Raw genomic sequence first — 14,515 nt, 5'->3', positions numbered from 1 at the left:
GCCAGCGAATACTTCGCACTTCAGCTGGATGAGAGCACAGATTTATCCAATGAGGCCCAACTGCTTGTGTACATCAGGTTTATTTCACAGGAAAGATTTGTGGAGGAAATCCTATTTTGTAAAGCACTTGAAAGAAGAACTACTGGGAAAGACATTTTTCAAGTTTTGGACGATTACATCGAGTCTAACGGATTGGACTGGACCCGTTGTGTGGGGGTGTTCGGACGGAGCCGCAGCAATGATCGGGAAGATCAGTGGAGTGACCACTCTCATTGAGCAGAAGGCCCTGCATGTAGTGGCCACACACTGCATGCTCCATCGCGAGGCACTGGTCGCAAAAAGGATGGATAACGAGTTGAATCAGGTACTACAGGAGGTTATACAGTTTATTGTTCAGTGCGAAAATATTTGTGTTGAAAACATCTCATCTCATTATCTCTAGCCGCTTTATCCTGTTCTACAGGGTCGCAGGCAAGCTGGAGCCTATCCCAGCTGACTACGGGCGAAAGGCGGGGTACACCCTGGACAAGTCGCCAGGTCATCACAGGGCTGACACATAGACACAGACAACCATTCACACTCACATTCACACCTACGGTCAATTTAGAGTCACCAGTTAACCTAACCTGCATGTCTTTGGACTGTGGGGGAAACCGGAGCACCCGGAGGAAACCCACGCGGACACGGGGAGAACATGCAAACTCCGCACAGAAAGGCCCTCACCGGCCACGGGGCTCGAACCCAGACCCTCTTGCCGTGAGGCGACAGTGCTAACCACTACACCACCGTGCCGCCCGTGTTGAAAACATGTTAGTTAATAATATTCTTATGCTAAACAAATGTAACAATTATTGACTATTGAATAAAAGTAAGAGAAACATTCTAAAAGTTGATGTTTCTTTACATATTTTGTAGCATTGTCTGTGGGTTTGCAAAGGGGGCCCCCGGCCAGAAGCTAATGCTGTTTGGGGGGCCTTGGCATGGAAAAGTTTGGGAACCCCTGAACTAAACCATAAGCTTAAAGAAATCTGCAAAGCCTTTTCTGTGGACTTTGAGAAATCAAATGGTAAAAAAGCCTTTGTAAATATTGTATCGAACGCTTTGAACATCTCCACTTTGGGTGACGGTCAGCAGCCTTTTTCGTCTGTCAACACGGGGGTTCCAACAATTACTGACCTGCACAAGTTAAAAGATCGACACTGATCATAGAAGAATCCACAGTGAAATGGTTTTTGCTGGGTGCTGGTTATGACGAGAAAGCCGTAAGAAAATACAAAACGCTTCGTGCATGAGAACACAAGCAAGGAATTCACTCAGTCAAGTCAGTACTGCAAACACAGCAGGACTGTCTAATTTATTTTTTTAAATTTTGGTTGATTTTGATTTCCTTCACTCTGATTTTCCTGGAGCTACCAGATTACTACAGTCTTTGGGCTGTTAGATGAAGCTGTTAGGACGACAGGGTCAAATACTACAATCTACCTGCATAAACACTAAAAACAGAAGTACATGTAAGCTTACTTACACTATCATTTGTGCTTTGTTTTGGGAGTTGATCCTTTAATAAAGTCGTCCTTTTCAGTTCTTTGACTCGTCCTTGTTTTTCGGTCTTTGCACTTTTTATGACCAAACACCCAGACAGAGGGGTTATAAGCTTCGTGACTTGAATCATCATCAGACTTTACTCCACCACTGAAGTGTGCAGAACACAGTCGCGTGTTGTCTGTCGGTGCAAAATTCTGACGGCAAATTCTGTCTAACCGCGCTTTTCGACGCTTCGCCTCTTTAGGTCTTCTATAAAACTTTAAACCAGGATTCCTTTTATGGTTATTTGAACAAGTTGGTACACAGCAAAAAAAAGTCATTCCTCCCCATGTGAATTTGAAGAAACGACTGAGGACATCTGACTTCGGAAACAAATATAGCACCTGGTTACCCCCGAAGGCACAAGACATTATGGGTATGTGAAAGTAGAGAATACTATTAAAAAAAGTATACGATTCACACAGCAAGGTGCACGCTCAGTACTGTAGGAAAAACATGGCACACACTTCCTGTTAGTGCAACAGAGTAACCATCTAGAAGATTTTTTTTTTCTTCTGAACCACATTTTCTTCCAATTTAGTTGCCAATTTCCACCCATTAGCTAGTTTTTGTCCATCACACTGCATTAAAAAAAAAGTAATAGTTTACTGGCCCGGTCTGTGTTTTGTTCAAATATAACAGTGTGATTCTTATTCACAAGCCGAGCCCTGATCAGAACGCAAGAAGCTCATCTCTCTCCATTAACCATCTTAACCCTGACTAATATCCCATGATGAGGGACAATGGCTCCATTACAGCCACCTCACACACTCTCTCTCTCTCTCTCTCTCTCACACACACACACACACACACACACACACACACACACACACACACACACACACACACACACCATACTAATAGTGCCTGTGACAGGTTTTATCATTAGTATTATTCCGTAATAATGGTTCAGAGAAGACTGAAAGGACTGGGGAACAATGGAGGGGCAACTTATCTGAACATAATTAGGGGTAAAATTATTTGATGACAGACATGGAGAGCACCACGCTGGCATTTCTGAGCATGGAATCTCAATAGTGAACACTGTATTTAGCAAACAAACATTACGAGTACCACTTGTGCTCTGAGTCAGGCCCAGTGTATAGACGGGTTTCATTTGAGATGGTGAAATTACTCTTAGGGGTAAAACTTGAATCAAAACCCTCCATAATATTTTTCTTTTATGCCAACTCGAATTACTTTCATGGCAACCATTAAATTTGGAAGGGAGAAGTGCAGAGGTATTTCAGACGATTGTTGAAACATGATCCAAATTAAACGCTGCAGGGGGAAAAAAACAAAAACAAACAAACAAACAAACAAACAAACAAAAAAACAACCTAAAAACTGGCATTGTTTTACTGGCATTTCCAACACAACACTACTGAGGAGCTGCATATTGCTAATATATTGCTGCTACACAACTTGATGAAACCAATAAAAACCACCCGTGTCCGAAATCACTCACTCGTTCACTACTCCCTATATAGGGAATTACTATATAGAGGACTATATCGTGAGCTCATTGGTAAAATGAAAAAACGCTTTCGGACACTAGTCCGTCACGCTGGTATTTACGTCATTACTGTCGCACAATTTAAATGTGCCAGATCAGTCAGCTGGTGGGTTTTCAAAATAATAAATACATGCATTTATTTTTTTCATGGTCCGGTTTCCATCAAATCCTGCGCTCTGATTGGCTGGCGAGCGGGTCCGTATCCTACGATACGAACCCCAGTTACGGACCCCGGTTATGAACCTCTGGCAACTCGCTCATTCACAGCAACAACAAACATAGTTGCATTTTTTGTCAACATTTATCTTTTTTAAAATAAGATTTATTTATAAGATTATCAAAAATCTTATACATTTTTGCCAGCGTTTCTCAGGAGAATAGCATTAATTTTACAGCATGGATAGCGATAACGACAGTGTTCACAGCGAAAGCGAGTTTTACTACCCTGAGGAAGAAGAAATAAAAGAAAACATTTCCGGAGAAAGCTAAAAACCTCTAACTGTTGCTAACACCAAGCAAAAACATGGCTGAATCCTGAATGACTCCTATTTGTATAAATAGGGGACTACATAGGCGGCAAAATGTAGTTTTTTTCCTGCCATGGAAGTGCACTTGTATACCGAGGAGGAAGCCATTTGCATTACAGCCGTGAATGAGGATTCAAAATGGCGGCTCGGCTCGGTTTTCCCTTTCGGGCGCTCTCGTTTTCTGTTAGAATTTGGTAAAGAAAAAAATAAATATATTATTTACCAGCTTAAGGTCGGTCCGTATGGTGAAATACCGTGACCTCGGCCTTGAACACTGACCTCGGCCCAGAGGGCCTCGCTCAGTATTTTCAAGACCTCGGTCACGGTATTTCACCATACGGACCGACCTTAAGCTGGTAAATAATATAAGTATTTTTGTGATAAATCCATATTATACTGAGCATATTTCCCACATTAATCAATACAAAGTAGCTGAATCTTTCAGTTCTTTTAAATCAAGGCTGAATACTTTGTTCTTTGCCGCTGCCTTTTATTAAATCAAATTTAAGACTTTTAATTTGATTTCTTTCAGCGCGACCGCAATGCACGATGGGATATATTGTTTTGGTTAGTGACCATCGGTTGTACACTACTTTTCATGATGCATTGTGGGATACTTTGAGTGCACTATATAAGGGTGTAAATAATCCTCACTAAGGTTTCGGGCAGCACTACAAAACAGCGTCTCCACTATGTAGTGCCCTATATTAGTGAGTAGGGAGCGATTTTGGACACAGGGCATGCATGCCAGATTGAACATAACTTTGCTCTGTGTATAAGCACTTAGGGATTTAATTATGGATGACAAAATTCTGTACACACACACCACCAGAAGTACACGTTTAAAATGGTGTTTCGACTGTTAATATTTTTACCATTTGTGTTATGGTTTGGTTTTCAACCTGACAGAAATGTGGACAGGTTCTTAAAACATTTTGTTGATTTTCTGAACCAGCACGGAGAGTGGGACAGAGGGGGAGTCTGTAACCTGTTTATATTGGGGGGGGGGGGAGTAATTCCAGAATTGATCATTATTCTGGACGACATCTAGCTACAGTTCCTGGGAAATTATGGCCTTGTGTGAACAGAAGCAAAAGGAGTTAACAGATTATCAGGAAAGATATGATATATATGATATGATATGATTGGGCGATGGGAGAAGAGAGAGAGAGAGAGAGAGAGAGAGAGAGAGAGAGAGAGAGAGAGAGAGAAAATGCTATACAGAGAGCATGCTGGTGATAAGGTAAATATAAATTCCACCTCATCCATTTGTAATACACCACACTCTAGACCTTCATGGCCAAAGTGAATGAGTGCATTCTGTGATATTTGTCTACAAGTTTGAATAATGCAAATCCCAAACCTTACCAGTAAAGATGTGCTGATCATGTGCAGAGTTTGAATGTAAAAACAGGTGAGCAGGCACATTTTCTTGAGCAGTGTGAGGCCAGAAAGACAGCTGCTGTGTCTGTGGGTGTGTGTGTGTGTGTGTGTGTGTAGTAGATAAACAAGACTATGTGGTTTCCTCTTCATCTACCCCAAACCCTGCTTTCACACCAACACTTCCTCCCCAGTGATCTGCTGTTGGCCTTTTATGTGTGGGTGCAGCTCACCTTGCACCCTGACTGCCTGAGCTGGGCGAGACGGTCCTCTCAGTCCGGTGCTTGGATGAATGGCTCGGTGTGCGCCCACACAACTGCCCCAGGGCCTTTAGGTAGGAGAAAACCTCCAAAAACACAAACGCTGCACTTTAATATCCTTTATTCTTCCTCTGGATTTCCAGAGAGATCAAAATTACATTTAACAGTTATTCCATGAAATCGAGTCGTATATGAGCTGTTGGCTATAAGCCATATACGATGAGATTGAGTGGAATAACTATTTTATTTTATCCATATTCACTGGATTTTGAGAAACAGAGCATTTTTATTTTTTGCAGATTCGATAAATAAAAACTTTGTACAAAATCTCATCTCATCTCATTATCTGTAGCCGCTTTATCCTGTTCTACAGGGTCGCAGGCAAGCTGGAGCCTATCCCAGCTGACTACGGCAGAAAGGCGGGGTACACCCTGGACAAGTCGCCAGGTCATCACAGGGCCGACACATAGACACAGACAACCATTCACACTCACATTCACACCTACGGTCAATTTAGAGTCACCAGTTAACCTAACCTGCATGTCTTTGGACTGTGGGGGAAACCGGAGCACCCGGAGGAAACCCACGCGGACACGGGGAGAGCATGCAAACTCCACACAGAAAGGCCCTCGCCGGCCACGGGGCTCGAACCCAGAACCTTCTTGCTGTGAGGCGACAGGGCTAACCACTACACCACCGTGCCGCCCACTTTGTACAAAATGTCCGACAAAATAATTTCTACTTAGAATGTAAACAAACCGGCGAAATAACAGTAGCAATTTGTGAAAAATGCGATGATAAATTCTTGGGAAAGAAAAAAAAAAAAAAAAGTGTTCTTACTGTCAAATACTTTTATTCCATACTTTGGTGCTTTTTTTGTGGTTTTGTTTTCAAGTTTTTAATTTCGTCCTCGGTTGCTTCAGCAACACACTCCGCCATTTTGTTTTTCCTCTACTCATGGTATACGAGCTGATATCCTAGTAGCAGAGGAGCCAATCGGAGCATGTGATGGCTCATATCCAGCGAATGCAGCTAGAATAATCCGCTTTAACAGTTTAAACGAGTACTTCAAATGTTTTTCAGCCTTATCTAATCTCCAAATGGACAAATTATACAGATTACATCACGGCACTGCTGAATTCTTAATTCTGATTGGTCAGAAGGTGTTGATTAATTTGCTATAACGGCAGTTCTGACAGTAACACCGGCTACAAATCACAGGCTTACATTAATGCCTTCAATCTAATACATTACTGTTTCTATGGTAACAGCTTACACAGGGATTTTGAAGCCAAGCACGCCACTTAAACTGATTAAACACGTGTGTAATTGTTGATGTCAAACATAAGTGATAAAGTGGAACTTATTTCATGGACCTTGCACAGCGCAACTATAAACGAATAAAAAGTACGACATGCCAATCTTTCCTGGATAAAAATAATGCGTGTGTGTTAATTGCTGTTGTATGAGGAACAAAACACTTTGTGATATCAGTAATACTTTTTTTTCCCCTCTCCGCATAGAGAATTGTGTTGAAATTATTATGTGGAAGGAAGAGAGAGAGAGAGAGAGAGAGAGAGAGAGAGAGAGACACACAATACAGAGCAATAACAGAGCAGAAAGTAAAAATCTTAGCGTAGTCTTACTATCTTACGTAGAGAGAGAGGCTCTGGGTGGATGATCAGGCCGTTCGTAGTGCAGAGGTTTCTGTAGATTGCATCAGCAGTGAGCAGCCTGAGCCGGGGAGACGGGAGGGCAGGAACCAGTGCCTTCAGAACGTCTGGATGGAGGTCTAAGAGATCATTGGAGGTGAGAAGCCAAGTGCTGGCTGTTAATAATACTTAAAAAAAATAAAAACCAAATCTGATGTATCGATTCCTAACAAATCAGCTGACATTCAAATCAAGAAACACATACAGTACTGTAAATACCGCGATAAAGAGGATCTCGCTGGCTTTAAGAACATTAGCAGGAATTATACACACACGACAGCTGTTGCTCATGGAGTTTAGAGTTGAAACAAACGCACATTTTCTCCATTTGTAACACGACACGTTACGGAGTGACATGCACGGCATGAAGAAAGACCCGACAATGCTGATTGATATTAGCGAACAAGAAAACAAAGCTAATGGCACTAAGGAACATGTTGAGGAAACTTGTGTGATTACAAAATATTTTTAAGGAGGAGTGCCCCTTTTTTAGCGATGCATTAAAATGACAAGTGCTGCTGCATGCTGCAGTCTGACTGATCAGATGTTGAGTTGACTTGCTTGCTGCAATACATTATCATTTCTAAAGTAACACCTTATATACACACTCTGAATAAACAGATCAAACGCTGCTGATATGGTCAAGTTTCCTGGAAGATGAGGTTTTCAGACGGAGTCTCAGCTGTCACTGATTTGTAACAGTCAAGCTGTAAACTCTTCAACGTACCAGTCTTCAGGACAGAGGACTTTTCCCTTCTAATATTTCAGAGCTATTTTTTCATGGTTTATTAACTTTAAGAGGGAAAAGAAAAAAAAATACACAGAGAAGTTGCGGACGAAGCGATTGTTTAGAGCTGTGTGGCAGCGGGGGCGTGGTCAAGCGCCAGCCTGTGACAGGAGGGCGGAGCCAGGGAAGGTAAGTGGCAGAATCACTACACCTGTCGTTAATTACAGTAATGTTTGTGTGTCTTCCCAGTGACCGCGCCCTATTTAAGGAGAGAGAGCGAGAGCAGAGGGAGCTCTCTCCACACCTAGATGGCTGATGTGTGTGCGTGTGCCTGAGTGTGTGTGTGAGAGTACAGAGATACGCTGAAAAGCTGAATAAAGCGAGTTTTGTGAACTCAGTTCTGTCCTGCCGTCCTTCTGTGCTACACCCACTCACATGAACTGTCACAGTGGTGCCGAAACCCGGGAATGAGTACAGAAGAGAACAGCTCCATGGAGTCCTCCACCTTCGCCAACCTGATCCACGCCCTCACCACGCCCTCACAGAGCCAGCACCAGGCGCTGCTCGCCCTCCGAAAGGAGCAAGAACAATGGTTCGAGGCCCTGGTGCTGGCGCAACAGGAAGATCGTCGGGCGTTCCGGCACCTCCTCGCGTCGGCAGGATCCACCATCTCCACCGCCGCGGGCCCTTCCCCCCTCACCCTCACGAAGATGGACCCGCAGGATGACCCCGAGGCATTCCTCACGCTCTTTGAGCAGGTAGTGGAGACCTCGGGGTGGCCGGTGGAAAAGCGCGCGGCGCGCCTCCTCCCCCTGCTAACGGGAGAGGCGCAGCTGGCTGCGCTACAGCTCCCCGCCGACCGCTGGCTGGCCTACGCGGACCTTCGCCGGGCTGTCCTCCAGCGGGTGGGACGCACCCCGGAGCAACAGCGTCAGCGTTTCCGCGCTCTGCGCTTGGAGGAAGTCGGCCGGCCGTTCGCGTTTGGCCAGCAACTCCGGGACGCCTGCTGGCAGTGGTTGAGGGCCGACAGCTGCGACGCCGAGGGACTCATCGACCAGGTGGTACTGGAGCAGTTCGTCGCGCGTTTACCAGCGGGAACCGCAGAGTGGGTCCAGTGCCACCGCTCGGCGTCGCTGGATCAGGCAATCGAGCTGGCGGAGGACCATCTGGCGGCTGTCCCGACGGCAGGACAGCAGACGACCTCTTCTCTCCTCTCTCTCTCTCCTCCTGTGTCTCCTCCTCGCCCTATTCCCCCACCGCGGAGGCGGGGGCCGGCGCCACCTCAGCCGGCCCACGGTGCCCTCCCGTGTCTCCCTTCTGTGTCCGTCTCTCTCCCCCCTCAGGTGAGTGAGCCCCAGAGCACTAGTGCAGAGAGGAAGCCCGGGCCGGTTTGCTGGCGCGGCGGGGAGCCGGGCCACCTCCAACAGCAGTGCTCGGTAATGGAGGTGGGCGCGGTGGTTCGGATCCCCGACGCGCCGGGAGCCGCCCTCGATCGGGCCGGACCGTATCGCATACCAGTGAGTATCCAAGGGGATACATATCAGGCGTTGGTGGATTCTGGCTGTAATCAGACCTCAATCCACCAAAGCCTGGTGCAGGACGAGGCATTGGGGGGAGCACAATTGGTGAAGGTGTTGTGTGTGCACGGGGATGTTCACAACTACCCTTTAGTGTCGGTCCACATCTTTTTTCGAGAGGAAAAATTTATAGTGAAGACAGCGGTTAATCCTCGCCTTACCCACTCTCTAATTTTGGGGACTGATTGGCCGGGATTTCGGGATTTAATGACATATTTAGTGAAGAGTGGGTCCTGTCATTTAACAGGAGTCCTGGTGTCGCACTGGCGGGAGCAGCTGTCACAGAGCCGTCTACGTCATCTCCACGTCAGAGTGAGGAGCCGCCGGCTCCTCCTCCCTCTCTTGGGGAATCCCTCGCGGATTTCCCGTTAGAGCAGTTGCGAGACGAGACTCTGTGGCATGCGTTTGACCAAGTGAGAGTAATCGATGGTCAAACGCCCCCGCCGAACGCCACCCCGTCCTTCCCCTACTTCGCGATTATGAAGGATAGATTATACCGAGTGACGCAGGACACTCAAACTAAAGAGCGAGTCACGCAGCTTTTAATTCCGAAGAGCCGCTGGGAATTGGTATTCCAGGCGGCTCACTTTAATCCCATGGCTGGACACTTAGGGCAGGATAAAACACTAGCCTGAATAATGGCCCGGTTCTATTGGCCAGGGATTAGCGGCGATGTCCGTAGGTGGTGTACGGCATGCCGCGAATGCGTTAGTAAATCCAGCGGCCATTCCAAAAGCGCCTTTGCGCCCTCTACCGTTAATCGAGACCCTGTTCGAAAGAATTGGGATGGATCTCGTCGGGCCATTAGATCGGTCAACACGAGGGTACCGCTTTATATTAGTTCTAGTGGACTATGCAACGCGATACCCGGAAGCAGTGCCTCTTCGCAATATCTCAGCACGCAGTATTGCGGAGGCACTCTTCCACGTTATCTCCCGAGTTGGAATCCCGAAAGAGATTCTGACTGACCAAGGCACCTTGTTTATGTCACGTACACTGAATGAACTGTATGGGTTGTTGGGTATTAAGCCGATCCGCACCAGCGTGTATCACCCACAAACGGACGGTTTAGTTGAACGGTTCAATCGCACCCTCAAGAACATAATTAAAAAAATTCATAAGTGAGGACGCACGTAATTGGGATAGATGGCTCGAACCCTTGCTCTTTGCAGTGCGAGAGGTCCCCCAAGCCTCCACGGGGTTCTTCCCTTTTGAATTGTTATACGGGCGTAAGCCGCGCGGCATCCTAGATGTGCTGCGGGAAAATTGGGAGGAGGGACCTTCACCAAGTAAAAACAAAATCCAATACATTATTGACCTGCGCGCAAAACTCCACACACTCACGCACCTAACTCAGGAGAATTTGCGGCAGGCCCAAGAACAACAGACCCGCCTGTATGACAAGGGTACGCGCCTTAGGGAGTTCGCACCGGGAGAGAAAGTACTTGTACTGTTGCCCACATCGAGCTCCAAATTAGTCGCCAAGTGGCAAGGACCCTTTGAGGTCACACGGCGAGTCGGGGACGTTGACTATGAGGTGAGACGAACGGATAGGGGTGGGGCGCTACAGATTTACCACCTCAACTTGCTGAAACTCTGGAACGAGGAGGTCCCCGTGGCGTTGGTGTCAGTGGTTCCGGAGAAGGCGGAGCTGGGGCCGGAGGTGCAAAAGGGAACATTGGCATCGCGTACCTCTCTGGTCCCCTGTGGAGACCACCTCTCCCCGACCCAACTCACGGAGGTTGCCCAGTTGCAGACCGAGTTTTCGGACGTGTTCTCGGCCCCTGCCCGGCTGCACCAACCTCATAGAGCACCACATTGAGACGCCCCCGGGGGTGGTAGTGCGTAGCCGCCCTTACAGGTTACCCGAGCACAAGAAAAAAGTGGTTCGGGAAGAACTCGAGGCCATGCTCGAAATGGGCATCGTCGAGGAGTCCCACAGTGACTGGAGCAGCCCGGTGGTCTTGGTACCCAAGGCCGACGGGTCGGTCCGGTTCTGTGTCGACTATAGAAAAGTCGATGCGGTGTCTAAATTCGATGCGTACCCAATGCCTCGTATTGATGAGTTGCTCGATCGGCTAAGCACGGCTCGTTTTTACTCGACACTAGATTTAACAAAGGGTTATTGGCAGATCCCCTTGACTCCATTATCCCGGGAAAAGACGGCCTTTTCCACACCGTTCGGCTTACACCAATTCGTCACACTTCCTTTTGGGCTGTTTGGGGCACCTGCTACGTTTCAGCAGCTGATGGACAGGGTCCTCCGCCCCCACGCCACCTATGCGGCCGCATACCTTGACGATATCATTATTTATAGTAATGACTGGCAGCGGCACTTACAACACCTGAGGGCCGTCCTTAAGTCGCTGAGGCGAGCGGGTCTCACAGCCAACCCAAAGAAGTGTGCGATTGGGCGGGTGGAAGTACGGTATCTGGGCTTCCACTTGGGCAACGGGCAGGTGCGTCCCCAAATTAACAAGACAACAGCAATTGCGGCCTGCCCGAGGCCCAAGACCAAAAAGGGGGTGAGACAGTTCCTGGGGCTGGCTGGCTACCTTCGTAGGTTTATACCTAATTATTCGGACGTCACCAGCCCGCTGACTGATCTCACTAAAAAGGGGGCACCAGATCCGGTCCAGTGGACGGAGCAATGCCAGCGGGCTTTCTCTGAGGTAAAGGCTGCACTGTGTGGGGGGCCACTATTACACTCCCCTGACTTTTCTCTCCCTTTTATGTTACAGACGGATGCATCGGACAGAGGGCTGGGGGCCGTGTTGTCCCAGGAGGTGGAGGGGGAGGATCGTCCCGTGCTGTACATCAGCAGAAAGCTGTCGGTACGCGAGGGGCGCTACAGCACGATAGAAAAGGAGTGCCTCGCGATCAAGTGGGCGGTCCTTGCCCTCTGCTACTACCTGCTGGGGCGCCCTTTCACCCTCTGTTCGGACCACGCGCCCCTCCAGTGGCTCCACCGCATGAAGGATGCCAACGCGCGGATCACCCGTTGGTATCTGGCACTCCAATCCTTTAATTTCAAGGTGATCCACAGGCCGGGGGCGCAGATGGTTGTGGCGGACTTTCTCTCCCGTCAAGGGGGGAGTCGGCTGCAGGCCGGATTATGTGGCAGCGGGGGCGTGGTCAAGCGCCGGCCTGTGACAGGAGGGCGGAGTCAGGGAAGGTAAGTGGCAGAATCACTACACCTGTTGTTAATTAATGTTTGTGTGTCTTCCCAGTGACCGCGCCCTATTTAAGGAGAGAGAGCGAGAGCAGAGGGAGCTCTCTCCACACCTAGACGGCTGATGTGTGTGCGTGTGTCTGAGTGTGTGTGTGAGAGTACAGAGATACGCTGAAAAGCTGAATAAAGTGAGTTTTGTGAACTCCGTTCTGTCCTGCCGTCCTTCTGTGCTCCACCCACTCACACGAACTGTCACAAGCTGTTATAACAGGAACTACTTTGTTGCACAACATTAAATGTAACTATATATGGATTTAAAAAAAAAAAGTGTCATTCTTTATTAAATTTAAAAATATATATATAATAATAAAAAAGTTCACTTTGACAAATTGCTCTGGCATACATTGGTGCTTGAAAGTTTGTGAACCCTTTAGAATTTATGTTTCTGCATAAGTGTGATTGAAAACACTGTAGGACTTTCACACAAGTAGATAAAGAGAGCCCAATTAAACAAATGAGACAAAAATATTGGTCATTTATTTATTGAAGAAAATGAAGTCAATCATGTCGTTAACAAAAGAGATTTCTGAGGACCTCTTAAAGAGAGAGTTGTTGATGCTCATCAGGCTGTAAAAGATTACAAAATCTCTAAAAATTTGGATTCCACCAATCCACAGTCAGACAGACGGAGGAAATTCAAGATCACTGTTACCCTCCCCAGGAACGGTCAACCAACAAGAGCAAGAAAAAGGTGTGGAATAGTCCATGAGGTCTCAAAGGAACCCAGGGTAACTTCTAAGCAACTAAAGACCCATGGTGTGCGTGGCAGGGTGACCAGAGGGAAGCCACTGCTCTCCAAAAAGAACATTGCTGCCTGTATTCAGTTTGCTAAAGATCACATGGAAAAGCCAGAAGGTTGTTGGAAAATCTCTGGACAGATGAGACCAAAATAGAACTTTTTGGTTTAAATGAGAAGCGTTATGTTTGGAGAAAGGAAAACACTGCATTCCAGCATAAGAACCTGATCCCATCTGTGAAACATGGTGGTGGTAGTATCATGGTTTGGGCCTGGTTTGTTGCATCTGAGATACAAAGACTTACCATCATTGATGGAACAACACATTCTGAATTATTCCAGTGAATCCGACAGGAAATATCAGGACGTCTGTGGTGAACTAAATCTTAACAGAAAGTGGGTCATGCAGCAAAACGACGACCTTCAGAACACAAACTGTTCTACCAAAGAATGGTTTAAAAAAAAAATCAAATTAAATGTTTTGGAATGGCCAAGTCAAAGTCCTGGCCTTAATCCAGTAAGAATTGAAAATGAACAGTTCACATGAGGAAACCCACCAACACCCCAGAGTTGAAGCTGTTCTGAACAGCGGAATGGGCTAAAATTCCTCCAAGCCGGTGTGCAGGACTGATCAACAGTTACCGGAAACGTTTAGTTGCAGTTATTGCTGCACAAGGAGGTCACACCAGATACTGAAAGCAAAGGGTCGCATACTTTTGCCACTCACAGATCTGCAAGATTGGATCATTTTCCTCAATAAATAAATGACCAAGTATAATATTTTTGTCTCATTTGTTTAACTGGGTTCTCTTTATCTACTTTTAGGACTTGTGTGAAAATCTGATGATGTTTTAGGTCATATTTATGCAGAAATATAGAAAATTCTAAAGGGTTCACAAACTTTCAAGCACCACTGTTTATCACAGAAATTTGCCAAAGCTAACATTTTTTTAAAATGATCTATATATTACACACACACACACACGTTATTCCACAAAATTGAGTTGTACATGAGCTGAAAGCCGCTATAATCCATGTACAACGAGATTGAGCGGAATAACTGTTTTATTCTATCCACATTCACTGGATTTTGAGAAAGCGAAGCAATTTTTAATTTTTGTAAATTCGATAAATAAAAACTTCATACAAAACATCTGACAAAATCATTTCCGCTGAGAATGTAAACAAACCCGCGAAATGACAGTAGCAATTTGTGAAAAACGCAACAATAATAATTCTTGGGGGAAAAAAAAAAGAAGATATG

The 14,515-nt window shown here is 46.4% G+C and overlaps 1 protein-coding gene across 4 annotated transcripts in view; it reads right to left on the bottom strand.

Moving 5' to 3' along the window:
• The window catches only part of slf1 (SMC5-SMC6 complex localization factor 1), a 121,326-nt gene that overhangs the window by 67,727 nt on the left and 39,084 nt on the right, over nucleotides 1-14,515 (bottom strand). For all 4 annotated transcript variants that reach the window (XM_060906945.1, XM_060906946.1, XM_060906947.1 and 1 more), the window contains exons 14-15: nucleotides 6,914-7,059; nucleotides 5,241-5,353 (exon numbers count right to left, since the gene is read on the bottom strand). In XM_060906945.1, coding sequence (XP_060762928.1) covers nucleotides 5,241-5,353; nucleotides 6,914-7,059 — 259 coding nt within the window. The remainder of the gene's footprint in view (nucleotides 1-5,240; nucleotides 5,354-6,913; nucleotides 7,060-14,515) is intronic.

Source organism: Neoarius graeffei, chromosome 24 (genome assembly GCF_027579695.1).
Source record: "Neoarius graeffei isolate fNeoGra1 chromosome 24, fNeoGra1.pri, whole genome shotgun sequence".
Classification (NCBI taxonomy): Eukaryota; Metazoa; Chordata; class Actinopteri; order Siluriformes; family Ariidae; genus Neoarius; species Neoarius graeffei.
The sequence above is the reverse complement of the archived record's forward strand: the minus strand, read 5'-3'. Positions and strand labels throughout refer to the sequence as shown.